Source organism: Hyperolius riggenbachi, chromosome 2 (assembly GCF_040937935.1).
Source record: "Hyperolius riggenbachi isolate aHypRig1 chromosome 2, aHypRig1.pri, whole genome shotgun sequence".
NCBI classification, from domain to species: domain Eukaryota; kingdom Metazoa; phylum Chordata; class Amphibia; order Anura; family Hyperoliidae; genus Hyperolius; species Hyperolius riggenbachi.
In genome coordinates this window covers 227,996,844-228,022,497 of record NC_090647.1, presented here as the reverse complement: position 1 = coordinate 228,022,497, position 25,654 = coordinate 227,996,844, and the positions used below count along the sequence as shown (strand labels likewise).

At 46.0% G+C, this 25,654-nt stretch overlaps 1 protein-coding gene across 1 annotated transcript; it reads left to right on the top strand.

Annotated features, from left to right (window-relative positions):
• The first annotated feature begins 5,320 nt into the window (after positions 1–5,320).
• RPL31 (ribosomal protein L31) lies at positions 5,321–23,986 on the top strand. Its single transcript, XM_068268268.1, has 5 exons — positions 5,321–5,409; positions 13,805–13,913; positions 15,381–15,506; positions 21,896–22,008; positions 23,916–23,986. The coding sequence occupies exons 2-5, from the start codon at positions 13,807–13,809 to the stop codon at positions 23,945–23,947; spliced, it is 378 nt and encodes a 125-aa protein (XP_068124369.1). The 5' UTR covers positions 5,321–5,409; positions 13,805–13,806; the 3' UTR covers positions 23,948–23,986.
• The last annotated feature ends 1,668 nt before the right edge of the window (positions 23,987–25,654 follow it).

Below are 25,654 nucleotides of genomic sequence, written 5' to 3'. Positions count from 1 at the left end.
GTATTACTGTTATTTTGTGAATCGACCCCCATGTCACTAGGTACATTTAAATGAGGAGTGGTACATTTAGAGCAAGACATACACTGTATTCCAGCACCTTATGACATCTGTGAAAGATGATGGTGGGGGTGTTTTGGTTTGGGCCTGTTTTATTGCATCTGGGACTGGATGGCTTGCTATTGATGAAGCAATGAATTCTAATCCATACCAGCAATATCTAAAGGAAAATGAAAGACATCTGTTCCTCAATTAAATTAGAAAGCAATCCTAAAGGGAGGAAACTCACTTCATGTTTGATGCATACCTAAGTAGATGGAAGGCTCTGGATACCATAGAATATTCCTAGTTCTTGGTTTATCCAGTCGGTCCTGACACCAGTTGAAGTTTTTCAACCTACTAGGTTTCCAGTTCTCCTCAGGCAGCCTTGTGTGTGCACTCATCTTTGAAACTACTCGGGGACACGAGTAATTCCAAAGTCTGCCCGAGGGGTGCAGAATAGCTATTCAACCTGCTACACCTCTAGTTACAAATATCACAAAAAAATCATTTAACATAGTAGCGGCCAGCCTAGTGAATCACTACAGTGCGGCTACTGTAAACATCGGCCGTTGCCTAGTTACGCACTCTACTCTGCCACTAGTGCGCATAATGTGCCCAGCAGGGCAATTAAGTTGTGCTAGTTTATTAGTGCTCGAAAGCGGAACCGACTTGCTCTGTTCCAGCCCATTTGGTTAGATAAATCAACCCCTTTATCATTCAAAACACAAGGATCCTATGTATCATCATTAGTTTTATTTCATAACATTTAAAAGAAATAAATATATTAATGTAACTGCTTCAGGACTGTCGATAGTTAAAACTACACCACACTTGTGGTTGCCTATAACTGATGCGGCGTAGTTTTAACGATGACAGCTGGTGTGCACAGGACAAGATTGTGCATCCCTGCCGGTACAAAACTCAGCTGTTCTGTACCTCGGTCAGGAGCTGATTTTATTCACAGTGATCAGGAAGTAAAAAAAATGAAAAAAGCTCTGTTCCTTAAAACTCTGTTCCTGAGCAGTGAAAAAAAATGAAAGTGGTACTTACCTGGGGCTTCCTCCTGCCCACCGTAGGTCGCAAGGTCCCCCAGCATCCTCCTTGCTCTTCTTCCAGTCCCGCTGGCGGCTTCGTTATCGGCGACTTTTGGGCTGAAGGTTGGCCGGTTCTTCCTGAACAGGGACGCTCCACATCATCACGACGGCAGCCACGTGTCGCCAGCCGGCAGCGTGACAGTCCTGCGCATGAGCGGTTTTCTAACTCTGAACCGCACATGCGCAGGACTGTCACGCCGGCTGGAGTGATGACATTGAGCGTCCCTGTTCAGGAAAAACTGGCCAACCTTCAGCCTGAAAGTTGCCAGTAACAGAGCCGCCAGTGGGACCCGGAGAGGAGCCAGGAGAGCGCTGGGGGACCTTGCGGCCTGCGGTGGGGAGAAGGAAGCGCAGGTAAGTACCAGTTTCATTTTTTTTTACTGCTCAGGGTCCCTTTAACCTCCTTGACGGTATGGACGGGTATACCCGTCCATTACCGCCGGAGGTCACCGCTCAGGCCCTGCTGGGCCGATTTTTATGAAATAAAAAGCAGCACACGCAGCCGGCACTTTGCCAGCCGCGTGTGCTGCCTGATCGCTGCCCGAAAGAGGGTCCCCCCAGCCGCCCGAGCCCTGCGCAGCCGGAACATATAGTTCCGGCCAGCGCTAAGGGCTGGATCGGAGGCGGCTGACGTCAGGACGTCGGCTGACGTCCATGACGTCACTCCACTCGTCGCTATGGCGACGATATAAGCAAAACAAGGAAGGCTGCTCATTGCTTCCTTGTTTATTCTGGGCACCGGAGGCGATCGAAAGAACGCCGCCGGAGCGCCCTCTAGTGGGCTTTCATGCAGCCAACTTTCAGTTGGCTGCATGAAATAGTTTTTTTTTATAAGAAAAAAACCCTCCCGCAGCCTCCCTGGCGATTTTAATAAATAAAAATTGGTACATTTTGCAGCAAGATGGTGGATTCGGTCCTAGAATCCACAATCCTCCAATGGTGGCCTATAGAAGGGGCCCCACTTTGGGGTCCTTTGTAACCAGAAGTGAATTTGTAAAACCTCAGATAAAAACCTGGTTAGGCACAAAAAGGATGCAGGGTTGCTTTCCATGTGGACATTGTCCCACGTGTGAACATGTTGACAGGATTAAGAATGTAAGATTGGGTCACATTAATTTTCAAATTAAAGATTTTATAACCTGTAGAACCGAGTTTGTGGTATACGCCCTCCTATGTCCCTGTTTATTCTTTTATATAGGGAAAACTACCCGCCCAATGAGGGAACGATTGGTAGAACACATTAGGTTTATTAGAAAGGGTAAAGGTGGAGTCCCAAGGCTTGTGGAACATTTTAAAGAGGTGCATCAAAGTGACCCCTCTTATTTAAAGATGGTAGGACTATTCTCCATAGTAACCCCTAGAAGAGGGGGAGATAGAGAGAAACTGCTTTCTCAAAAGGAATCGACTTGGATCTCGAGGACTGAAGCAATGGGCCCATTGGGGTTCAACGATAGAAATGAATTTAGCGTTTTTTTGCAGAAATATTAAGAGTTTAGTGGCATAAATTGCACTCTCCTTGCCTTCACCTGACTTTGGGGTGTCACTCTCTGTTGTATCTCTCTTTTTCTCTCTAGTCCTTCATAAATATAATTAACCCTAATAAGCATGCGTAACTTTTCTTTACCTTGGTAATGGGATCTTCCCCTTTAAGTGATGAATGTATGTCTTTCACTCAAGGTTTCCCCTGGACATCCTGCTCAAGTGCGGCCTGGATACTCGCTAACTCACCCTTGGCTGTGTGGAGCCCATTGCATGGTACACAATGACTGCTTCTGACGGGGGCGGTCTTAGACCTTCTTCCGGGTGGACGCAGCAAAACTAGGACACTAGTAAGTTGCCATGACAGCGACGCTTGTACAAGCGCCGCTGAGCGTGGTGACGTGACCATGATTGCCACCAGCATGAGGCTGCGCCCAGTGATGATGCACGCCCGTGCTGGAGGACTTGAGCCTATCACGGACCAGAGGTGAAGAAGTGGGCGTGTGTCACAACACGTACTTTAAGCGCCCACTCGGTCCGCAGCGTTGAGCCTTATCCCCACCGCGGAGAGCAGCGGTCCACGAGGAAGCTACTTAAGAGAAACAATTGTCGACCCGACAGGTCTCTGTGGGTGGTTTGATCCGACTGACGGTGATGTATTGCTGATACTTCCACTGTACCATTTTGTCTATTGAATGCGGAGCTTGCAAATAAATATGGCAGTTTAAACACCAGCTGGTGCCCATGTGAGGATATTGTTTTTGATGACAAGGATTTTAATAGAACGCCAGGGAGGTTAAAGGCAGAGGATCAGCAGAACAGCCAGGCGATATGCATTGTTTTAAAGGAAATACAGCAGCCTCCATATCCTTCTCCCTTTATGTTCCCTTTAAAGCATGAGAATAAAGCTTACAGTCAAGTTTAACATTTTTAGGAGAATATACATTTGTTTACATAGATCTGCACATCAGTCTTTAACCACTTCCGGATTCTCGGTGCGTATATGTACGCCCCTGAATCCTGAAGTGTATTCCATGGAGCGGCCGTTCCATGTCAGTTCACGGAGGGTGTCTCCGTGAACACCCTGCAAGCCGATCGGCGGCTCGCAGGGTAAATGTAAACACATGGGGAAGATCTTCCCCGGTGTTTACATGTATACGGCGCTGCTACGCAGCAGCGCCGTAGAGGAGATCGGCGATCCCCGGCCTCTGATTGGCCGGGGATCACCGGCATCTGATAGGCTAAAGCCTATCCCATCAGGCAGGACGGAAATCCGTCCTGCGCTGCTCACAGGGGGAGGGAGAGGGAGGGAAGGAGGCCAGGAAGCGCTGCGGAGGGGGGCTTTGAAGAGCCCCCCCCGCAAGCGCAAGCAGCGATCAGACCCCCCCAGCAGGACATCCCCCTAGTAGGGAAAAAAGGGTGGAAGTCTGATCGGCCTGGCTGCAACCTGATCTGTGCTGTGGGCTGGAGAGCCCACGCAGCACAGATTAGCACAAAATAACGTAGTACAGAAGTGGTTAAAGAGGGACAGATGAGGAAGAAAGAGAGACAGAGGGCTATGCCTCAATTCACTAAGCTTTATCAAACACTTTATCGAACGTTTGATAATTTACCTCATGAGTAAAATCTAATTTTGAATTCACTAAGGTGTTATAGATTTATTGAATGTTTAGGTTCCCAAAATAGGGACTGTCTCTCTAAAAAAGGGACAGTTAGAAACTATGTGGAATTTCCCTTTACAAGTTGCTGACACAGTTGTTATGATCAGATAATTGTCACGGATTGCAACGTGTTGTCCGGATCATGAATGATTCGGATCTTTGATCCGAATCTCTTTTGTGAGTCGAATCATCCGAATCATCAAAATGAGTGATTTGGATCGCAAAGGGGGCGGGGCCAGGAGCAATACGCCCCCCTCTCAGCGGGGTCCTGGAAGCAGAGCAGAGATGGATCGCTCTGTTGGAGGGGAGCCAGCCTTGCAGGGACAGGTAGATGAGAGAGAGAGAGGGGACATCGGTGCCACTGCCAGATCTGTGTAGAGCACACATACTGGCTATAATGTGCTGCTCATTATAGGCTGTCTGTTCCGTAGTTGTGTACATTAAACAAATTGGAAACTTTTGGCACAGCTCAGTAACTTTGTAGACAGCGTGCTGGGCTAGGACAGGGCAGGCACTGTGGTTGCTGTGCAATATGATCCTCCTGCACTGCTCTAAACAGCTGCACTTCACTTCTGGGAATGCTTTCTTTCACTGTGCGACGTTTGCATTCAAAGTATACAGATAAACATATAGGTGAAATCTATGTAAAGCATATGATTGCAGCATGTGGGTATTATGTGCAAATAAACATTTCTGCTCTCTGCTCCTCCCTCCTCTGTCCACTCCCCGCCCTCTGTCCATCTTCTCCCCTTCTCTGTGTGTCCACCCCCCTCCCCTTCTCTGTCCACCGCAGGGAAAGTTCTCTCCTGCTAGTCATTTCACCCCCGAATGCTTCCCTAGTAAAATGATCCGAGATTCGGATCAAAGATCCGGATCTTTTCAATGATCCGATTCGAATCATCCGAATCATTGAAAATATCCGAACTTCGCATCTCTAACAACCTTCCCCGGCTCTGCGCAGAGCTCTAGCAGCCACTGCCAGCCAGCCACAACTCTACCCCAAGCAGCAATTTAGCAATGCAGGATCTCTGACAGAACGTCATGACGTGTAAGACCCGGAAACACTTTCCGACGTGAAGGTTGTAATCTGTCCCACAATCCTTTTCTCCTTCCTTTCCGGTATTTTCCCTAGTCGAGTGAGTACGGGTTGGGGATTGTAGCGTTGAAGTATCCGCAGTCATCCTCCGCTCCCGCAGCGCCCATTGCGTCCTCATGTCCAGGGATCGGTGCTGTGGTGGCTGTACACTGTGGCCGGGCCAGTATTAGATGGGGATATGCAGGCAGTACCTCTAGTAGCGTCTGTCAGGAAGGCAGCTCTTGGTGGTTTTCTTTCCGGTTACTGCCTTGAATGGTGTTCAGTGGTGTGCAGCTAAAACCTCAAAGCGGTGGATATTTACTATAGTTTGGAATGGCCGTGTAGTTGGTCCTGTGCAATGTTCTGGTCCATGTCCCGTAGGATGGGGCGAGTTCCTTCCAGCGTGTGTCTGCAGCTTAAAGGGATACTGTAGGGGGGTCGGGGGAAAATGAGCTGAACTTACCCGGGACTTCTAATGGTCCCCCGCAGACACCCTGTACCCGCGCAGCCGCTCACCGATGCTCTGGCCCCGCCTCCGGTTCACTTCTGGAATTTCAGACTTTAAAGTCAGAAAACCACTGCGCCTGCGTTGCCGTGTCCTCGATCCCGCTGATGTCATCAAGAGTGCACAGCGCAGGCCCAGTATGGTCTGTGTCTGCGCAGTACACTCCTGGTGACATCAGCGGGAGCGAGGACACGGCAACGCAGGCGCAGTGGTTTTCTGACTTTAAAGTCAGAAATTCCAGAAGTGAACCGGAGGCGGGGCCGGAGCATTGGGGAGTGGCTGCGCCAACACAGGATGTCTGCGGGGGAACATTAGAAGCCCCGGGTAAGTTCAGCTCATTTTCCCCCGACCCCCCTACAGTATCCCTTTAAAGTGAACCTAAAGTCCCCCCAAAAAAACGAGATGAACTCACCTGGGGCTTCCCTCAGCCCCCAGCAGACGATCGGTGCCCTCGCAGCTCCGCTCCGATGCCTCTGGACCCGCCGGCGAGCACTTCCGGTTTGGCCGTCACCGGCCGACAGGCATGGGAACGCGAGTGATTGTTCGCGTTCCCAGCCTGTATATCGCCCCCTATGCTGCTATTGCGGCCAGGAGGTCGCAATAGCAGCATAGGGGGCGATATACAGGCTGGAAACGCGAACAATCACTCGCGTTCCCATGCCTGTCGGCCGGTGACGGCCAAACCGGAAGTGCTCGCCGGCGGGTCCAGAGGCATCGGAGCGGAGCTGCGAGGGCACCGATCGTCTGCTGGGGGCTGAGGGAAGCCCCAGGTGAGTTCATCTCGTTTTTTTGGGGGGACTTTAGGTTCACTTTAAAGTATTCACTGAAAGTTAAAAGTGTAGATGCTAATCTCTATATCTGAACAACATTGAGTGCTGTGACTATATATGAACTGTTGCTGGTATCCTATTGCAGTTTGGCTGCTGAAGTGAGTGGAATATGGATGCTGCCATTTTTATTCGGTTTATAAACCGTGCCAGCTGCTTGATTTCTGTGCTGATGCTCTGCCTCTTAATCATTTTAACCAGCTATAGGCTAAAAGGGTTCGTTGGACTTTAGCATTGTAGTTGAACTTTTTTTTTAATGTCGTATTTGCTGTAAAGGTGCTCAAATGGGACATTTATAAACTTCTTTTTACAGGTAGTGGTTAAAGTGAACCTGAAGTGGGGCTAAAGAAATAAGACACTTACCTATCCAGAAGGAAGGCTTTAGAATAGCACTTTGTCCTCAATTCACTAAGATCATGCTAGAGATAATAAGGCAAGAGAAAACTTACCTCCACACGTGAGAGTTATCTTACCTCTTAGTTAATTTACCTCCTCTGTAGTTAATTTACCTCCTCTGTAGTTATTTTCACATGCAGCTAATTAACAGCCTGTCTTTAACTCTGGAGTTATTTTAATGATTGGAGAGTTAATTTAAAGAGACTCCGTAACAAAAATTTCATCCTGTTTTTTATCATCCTACAAGTTCCAAAAGCTATTCTAATGTGTTCTGGCTTACTGCAGCACGTCTCACCATCTCTGTAATAAATCAACTTATCTCTCTCTTGTCAGACTTGTCAGCCTGTGTCTGGAAGGCTGCCAAGTTCTTCAGTGTTGTGGTTCTGTGATGCATCTCCCCCCTCCAGGCCCCTCTCTGCACACTGCCTGTGTATTATTTAGATTAGGACAGCTTCTCTCTTCTCTCTTATCTTTTACAAGCTGGATAAATCCTCCTCTGAGCTGGCTGGGCTTTCACATACTGAGGAATTACATACAGGCAGAGCTGTCTGCACTCTGCAGGAAGAAACAGCCTGACACTTCAGTGGAAGATAGCTGCAGGGGGAAAGAAACACACAAATGATCTCTTGAGATTCAAAAGGAAGGGTGTATACAGCCTGCTTGTGTATGAATGTATTTTCTATGTGTGGACATACTGTACATCAACCTATTTCCTGTTTTGGTGGCCATTTTGTTTGTTTATAAACAAACTTTTTAAAACTGTTTTTAACCACTTTTAATGCGGCGAAGAGCGGCGAAATTGTGACAGAGGGTAATAGATGTCCCCTAACGCACTGGTATGTTTAATTTTGTGCGATTTTAACAATACAGATTCTCTTTAAAGACAGAAGAGTTAACTTTAGGTTTGCCTGAGGTAAAATGTTTCCTGAATACTACATGCCTTATCACCATGGTAACAACTCTAGAAGAGTTATTAAAGACAGGAGATAAGTTTAGTGAATTGAGGCCATTGTCTTCCTGATCCTCAATCCGTCCTGTATTTCCAGCAGGTTCTTTGACCTGCTAGGTCAGATTGCTCTTTGGAAGCACATGCATTCTGTTCGGCTGCCCGAGGAAGGCAGAATAGGTATTAGACCTAGTTGATCTAAGAACTTCAGTGGGGAACGACGCTAGAGCGAGGGGGCGGAAGATCGGGTAGACTCTACGTTTTTGTTTTTTTTCTTTTTCTTCCTGCCTCAGGTTAACTTTAGTGCATCTGTACTGTACATGTGCAAGTTCAGGGGCAAACTTGTGTAGTACAGATGTGCTGTCTTCAGAAGCACTCAGATGCAAGTACTTCCAAAGGCTGCTGAGGCGTACCGGAAACATAGCCGGTTGCATAACTACAATGAGGAACAGCTGGGGGCGGCGGCGGCTCCATGGTTATCCAGAGCCCTTCCCCTCTACAAGGGTTTGTATCAGATCTGAAGTGAGTTTTCTCCCTTCAGGTTTGCTGTGTCACTTACCCAGAATTATTATACAGATCTGATTGTCTGACTCCACTAGTTGCATGCTTATTGCACGTGTGTGTCTTAAAAACAAAGTTTATAGTACCCCTGAACTGAAAAGTTTTAACTAAAGTTTAATCCTGATTTATGTGTGTCGTAGCACCATCCAAATCTTCTAAGGGCTCCGCCTCTGACACAGGAGACCAGGGTTCAAATCTCGGCTCTGCCTGTTCTGAGATCAATCTCCCTAATGCTGGGCACACACAATACGTTTGTCTGCTTGATATTCCACCCGATCATTTTTTTTTCCGCTCAATTCTCTTATCTACTGCTTGTTTTTATCTTTTTCCTTTCGCTTCCATGAGAAATCTAGCCAAACGATCGGAAGGAATAACTAACATGTCGGAAATTATCTATCGAACCCATCTATCGGGGGTAAAAACGTATGGTGTATTCCTAGCATAAGCCCACACAAGTCGCAGCACTCCTGCGCTGTGTGCCATTACACACACTGATGTCAGGAGCCATCAGCGGGTAGTGAAGTTCCTAGGGACGGGCGAAGAGGAACTGCCACTTCCTCCCAGCCCATATTCGACGTTGGCAATTATGGCTGAGCAGAGTGGAGGGCCACGGGGTGCTGGAAGGTGCAAATGGTTCTGTGACATTTCAAAGCACCGCACATTTAAGAATTTAAAAGTAAGTTTTAAAATGTTCCCGTTCAGGGGTGCGTTAAAGCTCAGCATGACAAACACCTGCCATTGTTTATAAAGGAACGAAGATGACAGCCTCCACATTCTTCTCACTTCAAGCTCTCTTTAAGAAATCATTGGATACCATCTTTCTATAAATTTCATTTGTCCATGTCTACTTTTCTTTACAGCATAGTCATTAAAAAGCACTAATTCTATTTGTGTGTTGCAATAATGGCCTGCCGACAGTAGCAGTGGTGCCACTCGCTTTTCAGCACTGTTGCAGGCAGCTGCCATGCATTGTGAGGCGTGTCTTCATTCATTACAGCTGGCATTAATTATTTTATATGTAACAAAATCTATGAAAATGTGTGAGTAAGCTGGGAGCTTAGGCAGCAACGGTGTGCGGGAAATAGATTGGGCAGCTCTCTGGCTCCCCTTGCAGCCCCATTTGTTGCCCCATAATTACTTCATGGGGCTGCAAGGAGAGCCCAGAGAGGCCTGCCACAGGTGCACTGCAGGGAGGCGCTGCCACATCTATTGCCCTGTCACTGGGAGAGGACATGGGGAGCTGTAGTTGACATGGAGCATGGAGAGGTTAGAGGTGCCTGTGGACTTGCAGACCCCACTGCAGCTGCTGAACTTAAAGAGAAACTATTAGCTATAAAATGCCCCCCCCCCCCCAAAAGAAAACACATATGTAAGTAGATAAATATGTGCTCTACTTACATAACCAATGTATTGTAGTGTCCACGTCTTGATTTCTGTGATTTTAATATAGTAAATGAGAACAATCCTGTTGCTGGCAGGGGCGATCTTGTGTCCTCTGGCAAAATCCCCCCCCCCCCCTTATTCTGTGCACTGTGGGGAGGATAAATGCAGCAGGCACGGACTCGCCTAATAATGGATACAAGCGCTGCTGTTACAACCTATTCTCTGCACTACCGCCAGCGTTAGTGCTGAGTATAGAAGGGAACTGCAGCGCCTGGAACCTTTATTAGGCGAGTTTGTGTGCGACACCTTTATCCTTCCCCAATGGTCAGCACTGGGAAGAGGGGGAATGCGGGAGAGGGGGCGGCCATGCCACTGGAGGAGGGGGGCCGAGGACGGTGACAGGAGATAGCCTCTGGCCCCCCTCCCTGCGCTCTAACAGCGGCTGCGACCACCACAGTGAAGGTGAGACCAGGCGGCCAATCACAGAGCAGAGATGAGTGACAGGTTTCAGCCAATGAGGCTGATTCAGCATGCCACGTATAGAGCCTGGGGGCATGGGGAGAAAAAACATTAGGAAAAAAGTAAGATTGATTTTAAACATTTGATTTGCCCTGTTAGCATCCTTCTTGGCGATGTAACTCCCTGCAATAGGAAATTGATTTTGTATTTAATGCCTAAGTTACTCTTTAAAGAGGAACTTCAGCCTAAACAAACATACTGTCATTAAGTTACATTAGTTATGTTAATTAAAATAGATAGGTAATATATATCTCTTACCCACGCTTTTTTAAAAGAATAGGCAAATGTTTGTGATTTAATGAGGGCAGCCATCTTTGTGGTTGAAAGGAGGTGACAGGGAGCATGAGACACAGTTCCTGATCACTCCTACCAGTTGCTAGGCAACGAGAACAACTTCTTTAGAAATTCACAGCATCAGGGGAAAATGCCCCAGTTTTCTTTGATGGGGAGGAGCTTAGCTTCTGTGCAACCAAAAATGAGGCTTGGATAAGAAAAACAAAGTTCTGATGCTGTGAAACTGTTAAAGAAACACCAAGCCTTTTCAGTGCTGCCGAGTAGATTTTTAGTCTGGAGGTTCACTTTAACCCTCCTGGCGGTCTATTAAAAACTGCCAGGGGGCAGCAGAGCTCGCTACATTTTTTTGAATCATGTAGCGAGCCCAGGGCTTGCTACATGATAGCCGCTGTGCAGCGGCATCCCCCCCGCCCTCTTCGATTGCCTCCGGCGATCTCCGATCAGGAAATCCCGTTCAAAGAACTGGATTTCCTGGATGGCTTCCCCCGTCGCCATGGCGTCATCTACGTCATGATGTCATTGGGAGTCCCGATCTACCCCATTAGCGCTGCCTGGCACTGATTGGTCAGGCAGCGCACGGGGTCTGGGGGAGGGGGGGGTGGCGCGGCGGCTAATCGGAGCGGCGGCGATCAGAGTGCACACGCAGCTAGCAAAGTGCTAGCTGCGTGTTACAAAAAAAAAAGTATGCAAATCGGCCCAGCAGGGCCTGAGAAATCCTGCGCGGTATAGCCCATGCTCAGCACGGGCTTACCGCCAGGGAGGTTAAAGGGAACCTTAACCTCCCTGGCGTTCTATTAAGATCGCCAGGGCGGCTGCGGGAGGTTTTTTTTTAAATAAAAAAAAAACGGTTTCATGCAGCCAACTGAAAGTTGGCTGCATGAAAGCCCACTAGAGGGCGCTCAGGAAGCGTCATTCTGATCGCCTCCAGCGACCAGAATAAACAAGGAAGGCCGCAATGAGCAGCCTTCCTTGTTTTGCTTACATCGCCGCCATAGCGACGAGCGGAGTGACGTCATGGACGTCAGCCGACGTCCTGACGTCAGCCGCCTCCAATCCAGCCCTTAGCGCTGGCCGGAACTTTTGTTCCGGCTGCGCAGGGCTCGGGCGGCTGGGGGGACCCTCTTTCGCCGCTGCTCGCGGCGGATCGCCGCAGAGCGGCGGCGATCAGGCAGCACACGCGGCTGGCAAAGTGCCGGCTGCGTGTGCTGCTTTTTATTTTACAAAAATCGGCCCAGCAGGGCCTGAGCGGCGACCTCCGGCGGTGATGGACGGATATATTCGTCCATACCGCTGAGGAGGTTAACTGAAAGGAATATGGGTGTTTCCTTTCAAACAATACCAGTTGAAATACAAACACTAAGCCGAAATAGAAATACCAGGGAAACTCAGAACACACAAAGGCCTCAATTCACTAAGCTTTATCAAACACTTTATCAAACGTTTGATAATTTACCTCATGGGTAAAATCTAATTTTGAATTCACTAAGGTGTTATATATTTATTGAATGTTTTATTGATAAAACATTCAATAATCTTTAACACCTTAGTGAATTCAAAATTAGATTTTACCCATGAGGTAAATTATCAAACGTTTGATAAAGTGTTTGATAAAGCTTAGTGAATTGAGGCCTAATTGTCTGAAACAGACTCGCCTTATAGGTATAAGAGAGGTAAAGGTGTACCTCAGGTGCACTAACCACTTGGTTATAAAACACGCATCCAATTGTAAGGGTGAGTGTCACTGGTACATTCCCTAAATAGGGATAACACATGCGAAATCTGTGGGGGTCCTGGCTGATCCCCCCCCCCCACACACACAGCAAAGCAGGGTGGGGTGTAGCTATCCCACAGATATGCAGTGCGATATGCCCAGACAAGAGAGGTCAGGGGTTGTGAGACCACCTATGACCAGACAATACTAGTCCAGGTGGAGCACAGTGATGCAGCCTGCCTCCCCTGTATCAGTATGCAGAGGGTAGACATGGTGAGTAAAATATTAGCTTTGACCTAAGCTTTGAGGGTTGATAATGATGGGGGGCTTTGTGTAGATATTTTACTCACCATGTTGTATATATTGTATAGCACCTTCTGAAGAAGCCCTCTTAGAGGGCGAAATATGTTCATATAAAGGCTTTTAACTGTACAGCACCTTACACTGGGGGTACTTTGCTCTTCACCATCTACCCTCTGCATACTGATACAGGGGAGGCAGGCTGCATCACTGCTCCACCTGGACTAGTATTGTCTGGTCATAGGTGGTCTCACAACCCCTGACCTCTCTTGTCTGGGCATATCGCACTGCATATCTGTGGGATAGCTACACCCCACCCTGCTTTGCTGTGTGTGGGGGGGATCAGCCAGGACCCCCACAGATTTCGCATGTGTTATCCCTATTTAGGGAATGTACCAGTGACACTCACCCTTACAATTGGATGCGTGTTTTATAACCAAGTGGTTAGTGCACCTGAGGTACACCTTTACCTCTCTTATACCTATAGGGCGAGTCTGTTTCAGACAAACAATACCAGTTGCCTGGCAGCCCTGCTGATCTTTGGCTGCAGTAGTGGCTGAATCACAACCCTGAAACAAGCATGCAGCTAATCTAGTCTGACTTCAGTCAGAGCACCTGATCTGCATGCTTGTTGATGGGCTGTGGCTGAACGCATTAGAGACACAGGATCAGCAGGAGAGTCAGGCAACTGGTATTATTTTAAAAGGAAAAATCCATATCCTTCTCAGTTTATATTCCCTTTAACTAATATTTGGGACTTGGCCAGCCAGCTCTGGTCAGCTTGCATTCTGGCCAGTCAAAGTCTGCTTATTGACCATTATTTAGAAGAGTTTCCTGTGTTGTGTGGCCACAATAGCTGCCCACTTCTAACATTGGTATAGACATACAGTTAATAGTAAAGCATGACTGAACCAGAAAGGTGAGAATGGGCTTCAGTGTGTAATAAGCTCGGGCCATACATCTGCAGCAGAAGATACAGCTATGCGAGTTTGATGATTGATCTTGTTTCCACAGAGATGGCACCAGCAAAGAAGGGAGGTGAGAAGAAGAAGGGCCGCTCGGCCATCAACGAGGTAGTCACAAGGGAATATTCCATCAATATTCACAAGCGGATCCATGGAGTGTAAGTGTCACAGTATGGTATTAGCAGCATTGTACTGTGTAATGTGATATATCCCATTCCATTGTATAGTACATGTCATCTTATTTAAGTATATAATGTATTTATGTTAAACATATCCATTCAACCATTAAAAAAGTAGCTACTAGTGCTAACCCAAAATGACATGGTAACATGCGAGACTGGTGTCTGTATGTGTTACTGCTGTAGCAGTATTCTGCTTCTAGGCTGGACTGCCACAAACTATTTGCTAGGAACATTAGATGTCACCCAGCCTCCTGTCCGAACAGAGGTATGGTGACCTAGTGGACAGCAGTTTGCCTTGTATCAGTGGGTCCCCAGTTCAAATGTTATGCTAGGTACACACAATGCAATTTTCTAACAATTTACTGTCAGATCGACTATTTCCAACATGTCCAATCTGATTTCTGATTGATTTCTATAGCAGTGAACAGAAAATTGTTCAGAAATCAGATCAGACATGTTGGATATAGTCAATTTGACAGTAAATATGTCAGAAAATTGCGTTGTGTGTACCAAGCATTAGCCTGGACGCCATCTGCATGAAGTTTGTATGTTTTTTTTCCCTGTTTTTTGCTTTGGTTTCCTCTCATGTCCCAAAGTATAGATATCTAATAAACACACAGACTCCACATCTGGTGACATGGCTAAGTACACTATGTGAAAGTACTGTCAGGGTTAATACACAATAAGGACAATACATTTGTAAATTCAATTAGCAATGATCAACACGTTTGTTGGAAGTCTATAGCAGCTGATGAGATTTTGGGAACTGACAATCTATTCCAAAATCTCATTAGTGTGGAAAATTTTTGATTTTAATCAGAATGGAATATGTATGACTAGTGACCTTAGCCCTTTTAAAAACGGACTAGGTTTGTCCCCTCTCATCCACTGCGCGCACGCCTGCCCCTCCTGGGCCCCCGCCACGTCATGCCCCCCCGCTCTCCTCAGTGTCTCTGTGTCCCTCCCTGCACATGCACACTGCAAAAAAACACACACAGGGACACGGGGCGCAGAGACATTTTCATTTTATTAGGTAGGATATGCGTGTTTTTTGTTTTAATTATCGCTAATACAGGTTGAGCACATGTGGTTCAGTATGATAGTATAATTAATGTTACTAACTTTTGTGTATAGTATGAGAGCCACTAGATTGGCTTTAATCGGAATACATTGTTTACTTGATGCTATACTTAAGTAATAGTAGGAAAGCGGCTACATGTACAGAGTGTAAGCTGGCTTGCGGCTGGGTGTAGAGACCTTGTATTGGGCCAGAGTAGTAGTATTCCATACTCGTTTGCTAGAAAGAAGCACAGTATTTCTCATTGCTGGCAATGTGTAGATGAGCTTTTAGGATATTGTTCAACCATGTAATATTGTTGGCAAAACTGGCCATTTCTTAGTCATTTAGACTAACTTTTTAACTTTCTTTTTTTTAATTATTAGTGGTTTCAAGAAACGTGCTCCCCGTGCTCTGAAGGAGATCCGTAAATTTGCAATGAAAGAAATGCGTACTCCTGATGTACGTATTGATACCAGGCTCAATAAAGCTGTATGGGCCAAAGGAATCAGGTGGGTACTAGCCGAAGAGAACAATGTGATGTTTTTCCAGTGTTCTCCCCAAGCCCTACTGGCCAGGCACAGCAACATGGCTATCCTCACTCTCCTCCCATCACAGCAGCATGTGGAGAAGAGGCGGAGCCAGCCATGAGATCAGTAAATACTAATGATGCAGAGACTTGCAGCTCTGTGTTACCAGCAGCAGGTTTAGAGAGAGTCTGAGAAGGATCATCTGCAAGCGCTGCTGCCCACTGGAGTTTGCTGGCAGAATTACTTTTTTCAGATACATTGCTGTAAGAATTACTTGATACAGGTTTGCATCATGGTAATTCATGCATTAAACTCCAGGGGGCAGCAGCGCTTTCCACTGGTTACAGCAGACCATCCTTTTCAGACTTCTTCCCCCAACTGCTGCTGACACACAGGACAGAGAACTGCCAGTTTTGCATCGTTAGTATCTACTGATTTCATGGCTGGCTCTGCCTCCTCCACTTGCTGCTGCCCTCCTAGAGGTAAGATGCTCTTATGTTCATGATAAAGTTTTGGTGAGGCTTGAAGTATATAGGTTTAAAATGTAAAATACCCCTGAACTGGGCACCAGCAGATTAAAGTAAAGGTATCTGTATGCTACTAGGGCTCTGACATACCTCACCATACCTTTCTGCGCCCACCCTATGTCCCCACAATCCAGGACACGTGTATTCTGCAGGAGCCCCGGAGGAGCACTATCAGTTGGCCAGTTTGCAACTATGAAGGGGGGGGGTAGGAGGCGCCTGTAGACTTATACCTGTATTTCTAGTTGTATAAATAAAGGCTATACAGCATGGCGCTCAGGATACAGACTTTACCCGTCAGGGCACACCAATAGACCTGAGGAGGAAGCAGTTGTAACCGTGAAACGCGTTGTCTGTGCCTTTAAAATTTGTGAAGCTTTTCTCTACCTTGTGTGAGTGTGACTCCTTTAAGGTAGGAACAATTGCATCATACTCTGCTGTATAGCCTTTATTTATACAGCTAGAAATACAGGTGTAAGTCTACGGGTGCCTCCTACCCCCTTCACAGTTATCTACACCCCCATCCGGGGGAGTGCACACTTGGAAACACTCCAGGAGTGTTGTCTTTTTTTCTGGAGTTGCGACCTACTCTACTACCTGAAGCAAGGTCGAGTGAGCATGGCACTTCCTCACATGCCTGATGAGTGGTTGCTATATAAGCAACCAATCTTTGTGAGTATATTTTTATTCTCGATACCTATTCTCTTGTGTCCCTTTGATAATTCATCAGATCGGGCTCCCGGTCTCCCTGTACCTTTATTGTCTCCTGCAAGAACCGCAGTTTGCAACTCTGGAGGGGATGGCCCCGTATTTCCCTGTCCTGCCCCACCTGGCTAATTTTTTTTATGCCATCCAGCTGGAAAAAAAATTCTGGGGAGAACAGAGTTTTTCATTGGGCATTGTGTGCGTGTACTGTAAAAGCTTGTGCAATTTGCCATAATCTGTCATCGGTAAGAGATTTTTCCTCTTGAGTAGCATTATCTCGGGGCACCATCTGTAAAGTGAACCCGTTGAGAAGAATTTGGAGGTTAGCTAAGGTAGCCATACATCTGAAGATTATGGGCAGATTTGACAGACAAATTTATCTTTAATCGAATTTGATTAGAGAGAGATTTGCATTTTTGTTGAAGCTGTCCATATACTGCTGGCCGATTCCTGTCCGATTTTAGCATGAAATCTTCAGGCAATCGGCTGAGCCTGCCGTGTCCGCCCCGCCGCTGCCACCTAATGTATATACAGTGGAGGAAATAATTATTTGACCCCTCACTGATTTTGTAAGTTTGTCCAATGACAAAGAAATTAAAAGTCTCAGAACAGTATCATTTCAATGGTAGGTTTATTTTAACAGTGGCAGATAGCACATCAAAAGGAAAATCGAAAAAAATAACCTTAAATAAAAGATAGCAACTGATTTGCATTTCATTGAGTGAAATAAGTTTTTGAACCCCTACCAACCATTAAGAGTTCTGGCTCCCACAGAGTGGTTAGACACTTCTACTCAATTAGTCACCCTCATTAAGGACACCTGTCTTAACTAGTCACCTGTATAAAAGACACCTGTCCACAGAATCAATCAATCAAGCAGACTCCAAACTCTCCAACATGGGAAAGACCAAAGAGCTGTCCAAGGATGTCAGAGACAAAATTGTAGACCTGCACAAGGCTGGAATGGGCTACAAAACCATTAGCAAGAAGCTGGGAGAGAAGGTGACAACTGTTGGTGCGATTGTTCGAAAATGGAAGGAGCACAAAATGACCATCAATCGACCTCGCTCTGGGGCTCCACGCAAGATTTCACCTCGTGGGGTGTCAATGGTTCTGAGAAAGGTGAAAAAGCATCCTAGAACTACATGGGAGGAGTTAGTGAATGACCTCAAATTAGCAGGGACCACAGTCACCAAGAAAACCATTGGAAACACATTACACCGCAATGGATTAAAATCCTGCAGGGCACGCAAGGTCCCCCTGCTCAAGAAGGCACATGTGCAGGCCCGTCTGAAGTTTGCCAATGAACACCTGAATGATTCTGTGAGTGACTGGGAGAAGGTGCTGTGGTCTGATGAGACCAAAATAGAGCTCTTTGGCATTAACTCAACTCGCTGTGTTTGGAGGAAGAAAAATGCTGCCTATGACCCCCAAAACACTGTCCCCACCGTCAAGCATGGGGGTGGAAACATTTTGCTTTGGGGGTGTTTTTCTGCTAAGGGCACAGGACAACTTAATCGCATTAACGGGAAAATGGACGGAGCCATGCATCGTGAAATCCTGAACGACAACCTCCTTACTCTGCCAGGAAACTGAAAATGGGTCGTGGATGGGTGTTCCAGCACGACAATGACCCAAAACATACAGCAAAGGCAACAAAGGAGTGGCTCAAGAAGAAGCACATTAAGGTCATGGAGTGGCCTAGTCAGTCTCCGGACCTTAATCCAATAGAAAACCTATGGAGGGAGCTCAAGCTCAGAGTTGCAGAGACAGCCTCGAAACCTTAGGGATTTAGAGATGATCTGCAAAGAGGAGTGGACCAACATTCCTCCTAAAATGTGTGCAAACTTGGTCATCAATTACAAGAAACGTTTGACCTCTGTGCTTGCAAACAAGGGTTTTTCCACTAAAGTATTAAGTCTTTTATTGTTAGAGGGTTCAAAAACTTATTTCACTCAATGAAATGCAAATCAGTTGCTATCTTTTATTTAAGGTTATTTTTTCGATTTTCCTTTTGATGTGCTATCTGCCACTGTTAAAATAAACCTACCATTGAAATGATACTGTTCTGAGACTTTTCATGTCTTTGTCATTGGACAAACTTACAAAATCAGTGAGGGGTCAAATAATTATTTCCTCCACTGTATGTGCCCATGCATTTCTACATTACCTGTGCTATGTCAGCCTCCGCATGGTGCTCTTCCTCCAGGTTCTATCAGCCTGCGTGTATGCAGCCGATAGCCTCCGCGTAGTGTCCTTCTGTCTCTCTGGGTTATATCAGCCGCATATACGCAGGCAGCGCATAGTGTCAGATGCTATGCGCCGCCGCCAGGGTGTAGGCAGCTGATAGAACCTGGATGACGGGCACCACGCGGAGGCTGACACAGGACAGGTAATGTATACATGCACACACGGGGGGAGCACATTTATAAATTGGGGGGCAGTGGCGGGGTTTTCATCGCTCCATTCCAAAATCGACCGATGTACTGCTGCACTCCCGATCAACCAACTTGGGCCCAACATCTTACACCAAGCGTGATCGCCTAACTCAACCAATTTTGGCCTGAAATTAGTCGCATCGTTGGTCGAGCATGCACTTTGTTGCACCGATTTTCAACCAATTTGATCATAATTATTAAATTGGTTGGTCAATCAGCTACCAAAGTCGCCTGATGTATGGGCAACTTTAGGCATGGATTACATTTTACCAGCTTTGTGTACAGGCTGCAGCAGACCTGTGAATGCTCTTCTGTAGTGTACCATTTAGTGTATGTACTTTGCTTCTGGGGAAGTGAGGTGAGTGCATTTAAAGTGAATCTTTGCTTTCTTTGAAAATTGCAACAAATGTTTGTTATAGCTATACAAGATGTTGTCGTAGTGGTTTTACAAAACAGTCCAACGCTTTTAAGAAACTTCAGCACGCAGTATCAACTCCTAAGTAATAGAGTTGTCAATAGTAGAAACAAATCCGCAGCTCTCCAACGGCTGCAATAAAACTCCTTTTATTGACTATCAAAACTGGACAGACAAAAACTGCAACTCATTTCAGACAGCGATGTGTCTTTACTCAATTTTGCCACGGTGCATTTGTTGATACATACTGCCATTACTTTAAACTTATATGAAGTAGTACTGACTGCCTGATGTCCGCTGCCACACAAAGGGTACTTCGTAGCCATGTGCACATACATCACCATAGACGGAAACCTCTAAAATCAAACACGAGACTGGCACTAATGGAAAGTGATGTAGTCTCAAGCTTCTGCAAGGATAAGGTCAGAATGTGTGAGGTAAGGAGGGCTGCAGCTCCTCTTCCACTGTGACTTCAGCTCACACTCCTCTCACTAGTTGAACTTATCTGTGGTGATACTTGTAACAAGTTTAAGTGCTGCTTGTATAAAATATCCTCCTTTCCCTTTTTCCACATGGCATTAGTAACATATTAAGGGCAGAAATAAAAGCTACATTTCATTGCGTAATGTAAAACACTGCGTTATTGCTCAAACGCTATTAAAATTCCTTACATAAAAATTATTGGGCAAATGATCATCACCAAGCGCATGGGGGTTGATATTTGAACCATCCTGGGTCGGCTTTCCATCTACCTCCTCCCTCCATTGGTGGCTCTGTCCAGCTAGCATCCACCGCCCTCTGGCGTCTCTTGTTTCACTCTCGTCTCGCTCTCAAGCTCCACCTACCGCGTTTCATTATGTGAAGTAACTCAGGAGAGGCCTGGCGTTCGTGTGTGTATTGGGATGATCTGTAGAAGAATGGTAGTTATTGGTTTTACAAGCTTTGTGCAATGTAGAGAAAGGAGGAGGCGTTTGTATGCCTAATAGTATGTGTTTAATCATAATGACCTGTATGAAACTATTTAAATATAGTGACTGGCATTAATTGACCTGTTCAATCTAATGCATATTTTAACTTACATTTTTAAAGCTCCAGGCCTCTGATGAGTTATGTCACGTAATGAAACGCATTAGGTGGAGCTTGTGGGCGAGACGAGAGTGACACAGAAGAGACGCCTGCGAGCGGTGGATGCTAGCTGGACAGACCTCAACAGAGGGAGGAGGTAGATGGAAAGCAGACCCAGGCTGGTTCAGATATCGACCCGTGTGCTTGGTGATGTGCATTTGCCCAAGAAAGTTTATGTGAGTAATTTTTAAGTGTGAGAGCAATAAAGCCGTGTTTCATGTAACGCAATGAGATGTTGCTTGATTTTACTAATGCCTTGTGAAGAAAGCAGATAAGCAATGTCTATTAGGATTTTTCATACAAGCAGCACTTGAGCTTATCTGTAAGGGCACCTTGTAACAGGTTTTGCTGGACTTCTCCTGGTAAAGTGTGGAGTAACCTCATGGTGGAGGAGGGGCTGCAGTCCTTATCCTTACCTCACACACTCACCTTGGCTTTCTCTTTAGCGCCAGTCTCATTTTGTTTAATGCTTTTATAAAGTGTCTTTTCACTTGTTTGCATCCAGCTTTGAGTTTTTCAAACTGGCCGAAGCTGAAATTACGCTTTGGAAGCTCAAATCCCTTACTTTTTTTATGGTTGTAAACAGAGCTGTGGAGTCGGTACAAAAATCTTCCGACTCCTCAGTTTACGAAACTCCAACTCTGGGTACCCAAAATGGCTCCCGACTCCTCGACTCCGACTCCTTAGTCTAATACTTAACAGGGCTGTTGATTTTGTACAAAAATCATCCAACTCCTCAGTTTATGAAATCAACGACTCCAACTCCAGGTGCCCAAAATTGCCCTGACTCCGACTCCTCAGCTCTGGTTGTAAAGAGCCTATTCTCGGCTACAATGGAGTTTCATTTTAAACGGGTGGATTTTCTGGGGAGGCATCTAGCCGAGTGACCTGGTTCAGTCTTCCTCGGTTTATGTCCAGAGGAAACAAAATATATATATTTTTTCTTTCAAAGAACATAGTTTGTGGGAAGTTGGCCTGCTGAAGAATGTCTGTACAGACTTTGCCCCAAACTGTCGCCAAGGGGTTGAGTCCTGATCCCTCTTTGGCAACAGTCCTCGTATGTATAAAGATGCCCAGCTGTATATAGATTTGTATATCCAGACTGTATAAGTAGCTTACTGGTTCTGCTACATGTAGTAATACTCATGCATTTTCTTTATTCAGGAATGTTCCATACCGTATACGGGTGCGTTTGTCCAGGAAACGCAATGAAGATGAGGATTCCCCCAACAAACTGTACACACTGGTCACGTATGTGCCAGTTACTTCATACAAAGGTATTGTACCTTTTCCAGTTTTATATACATATGGATTCCATATAGCAGAAGGCATACAGGGAGAGTCTGCTGTGATGCCAAGGCTCAGTTCATAAAGATGTAAAATGGCCCATTTTGCCAGATTGCGAAAACAAGGAATTATATGTTATTAATAGGATCCGTTCAGCTAAACGTAACTCAAAAATACGACTTGCGCAATTTTTCCAAACTAAAAATGCGATTTAGTAAAGCATCTGCTCTGGACTCCAACTGAACACAAAACTATTGGAATGAACACTGCACTGTGTCCACTTTCCTGATCCAGCTCAATGTAAACAAGCCTAATTTTTGTTTTTATTGTAATGGATGTTTAGGAGTGGTACTTAGCATTGTGCATATTACTGTAATTGCTGAAAATGTAGTCTTGCAGTTTTCTTTGTAGTTAAACTCTAATGTAGGTTTTTTTTTTTTTCATCATGTGCTCAGTTTTACTCAATTTTGTATCACTGTTGCTTTAACCACTTGCCGACCGCGCACTCATACCGCGCGTCGGCAAAGTGGCAGCTGCAGGACCAGCGACGCAGTCCTGCGTCGCCGGCTGCAGGCTAATTAATCAGGAAGCAGCCGCTTGCGCGAGCGGCTGCTTCCTGTCAATTCACGGCGGGGGGGCTCCGTGAATAGCCTGCGGGCCGCCGATCGCGGCTCGCAGGCTAAATGTAAACCCAAGCGGAAATAATCCCCTTTGTTTACATTGTACGGCGCTGCTGCGCAGCAGCGCCGTAAGGCAGATCAGCGATCCCCGGCCAATCAGCGGCCGGGGATCGCCGCCATGTGACAGGGGACGTCCTGTCACAGGCTGCACAGGACGGATAGTGTCCTGTGCAGCCCCGATCACCAGGGGGCCAGGTAGGAGAGGGGGAAGCGGAATTTCGCCGCGGAGGGGGGCTTTGAGGTCCCCCCCCCCGCCAGCCACACGCAGGCAGGAGAGATCGGACCCCCCCAGCACATCATCCCCCTAGTGGGGAAAAAAGGGGGGTGATCTGATCTCTCTGCCTGGTGTTTGATCTGTGCTGGGGGCTGTAGAGCCCACCCAGCACAGATCACAGAATTCAACGCTGGTCCTTAAGGGGGGGGGGGTAAAGGGTGGGTCCTCAAGTGGTTAAGTATGTGCAGTTCTATATAGTTGCCTGCTCTACATGCATTATAGCAGCTTATGTTTAATAGGAGCAATAAGTGGTATAAAAACTATGTGAACTTGAAAGGCAAATCAGTAATTGATTATCCATTGATAAATAATGCAGCTAGAAATTAGTAATTTTGCCTTGCAAAAACACCTGTCAATTCCCTGACTGCCCATAGTTTATCTTCCAGCAGTCTGTAAATGTTCACCAGTACTGTTGTGACTATCTTCTGCTCTGCTAACATCTCTGTGCTCTCTCCTATGGCATTCATAGCACTTGTTTTGTGTGGTTTAATTCTTTTAAGGATATCTAAGGTGACATTCTTTACATGGGTCTTCTTCCAGCCCCTAGAAGTCTGTGTCCCTCGCTGCAGCTCTACTGTAGTCTTCCACTGTCCCCTCCGTAATGATTGCTGACTCACCGGGTTGGCAGCTTTACAATTGTGCTGATGTTGCAAGCAGCGTTCTTTGCACGTGCATAGCATACCCAGCTACGTGATCACGCAAGGCTTATACTGCCGACCCACCAGGTTGGAGATCATTATGGAGGGGACAGTGGAAGACTGCAACAAGGCGGACCTGTGGCAAGGGAGACATGAATTATAGGAGCTGGAAGAAGTCCAGGTAAGTAAAACATAATCATAATATTGTGTAGCCTCGGATGTCCATTAATGAAGAATAAAAGAAATGTCATCCATGGGCTTTGTAAACTAGGCAATTAATATATACTTCTTTTTTTTCTTTGCAGGTCTACAGACAGTCAACGTTGATGAAAACTGAATATGGCTTTTCATTGTAAAAAATAAAAAGTAAAACAAAGCTTCTGTCCGGTTTCTTCTTTTACACCTTTGTATTGTGTGTCCTTCGAAGATACAGCTAAGCCTCGTTAGAGACCTCCTTCTAGCAGAAGCTCTGTTATTATAAAGAATAGGGGGGCTGCTCACATGAAATACAGTAACTGATTTGTTTTTTAACCATTCAAATCATGGGACTTTAATTTTCATATCCAGTTGAGGTTATCAAGTGATCCAGCAACCTGGCTTGGATTAATAAGTTGTCTTCTATATCAGATCAGAGGGTTGCTGAAAGTGTGAGAATGGATGAGTGTATGACTGCAGTGCAACAGCTAACTGTTTTAACCTTTCTCCAGGCACAGATCTAAATGTACCATCAAACTACTTATGTTCAATGAGGTCCAAATAATTCAACAGTTACTAGATGGTATTTTTTTAGATCTGTGTCTGGTGAAAGGTTGAAACTTGTGCAGTGACATGCACTGCAATCATAAAACTATTTGTTCTCAAACGGTAACTCTGCCTAGAATCTAGTGTACCGTTGGCCCTGATGTGTTGGCAAGAGATCCAGCCTGCTGGATTGTCTTGTCCCGAGCACAGGCCGACGCTATCATCATCATCCTCCTCCACTTTCCACAGTAACAAAACACATTGCTAGCCTACAGGTTAGTGATGCGTCTCTACTAGGCCCTGAGTGATCCAGTCCCTATCTCAGGCTTAGGCTGGTGTTTGGCATCAACCTGTTTTCTCAACTGCAAGGGGGCTGTTACAAAAATGGAATCCCCTGAAAAGATTTCACCTTGTCCTAGTGCTGTTCTTAGTTAAAGAAATTGGCCACTATGGCGTCAATTCACCAGAGAGGATTTACTAAGAGAAAAAAGGTAGGTAGTTTATCTCATGAGGTATTTTAACACTCTGGAGTCAATTCACCCGTGTGAGAGGACAGAGAGAAAAGTGTTCAATAGCAGGGGATAATGGAGAGATATGCATGAGGAAAGTGTGAGAAAGCAGAGAGTTAGATAATCGGTATTAGGGCTCGTTTCCACTATCGCGAATCTGCATGCGTCCAACGCATGCAGATCCGCACATGTAATACAAGTGGATGGGCCTGTTTCCACTGTAGCGTTGTTGAGGTGCGTTTTTTTCAGCGTGAAAAAAACGCACAAAAGAGCCAACGATTTCGCCTGCGTCGGGAATCCGTGCGAATCGCCGCTAATGTATTTAATAGTAAAAACGCATGCGTTTGTTACATGCGTTTTTACCCGCGATTTCGCGTGCGATTTCGCACCTTTTTCAATTTTATTTAGCCCTGGCAGTGTCATGGTTAATTTCGCATGGCACCCTGCCATGCGAAATCGCATGCGAAATCGCGGGTAAAAACGCATGTGGAAACGCATCCGCATGCGTTTTTACAAGCGTCGGAATGCGGCCGAAATCGCGTCGCAACAGTGGGAACGAGCCCTTAATGATTTACATGGCATACTTTTCCTCTCTGTAAGCTTGAAAGTGAAGCATTGTGGGTAGGAGGCGGAGTTTTACCACTACCTGACCAGAGTATTCCCGCCTTTTACTGCCGGATCATATAAATCATATCGCGAGTCTGAACTTCTTCACCACCTCTGTCTCAGTAAAATTATCAAGAACTGTTCTCTCACGAAAAATACGAGGGGCAATTAAACAGACCCTCCTCCTG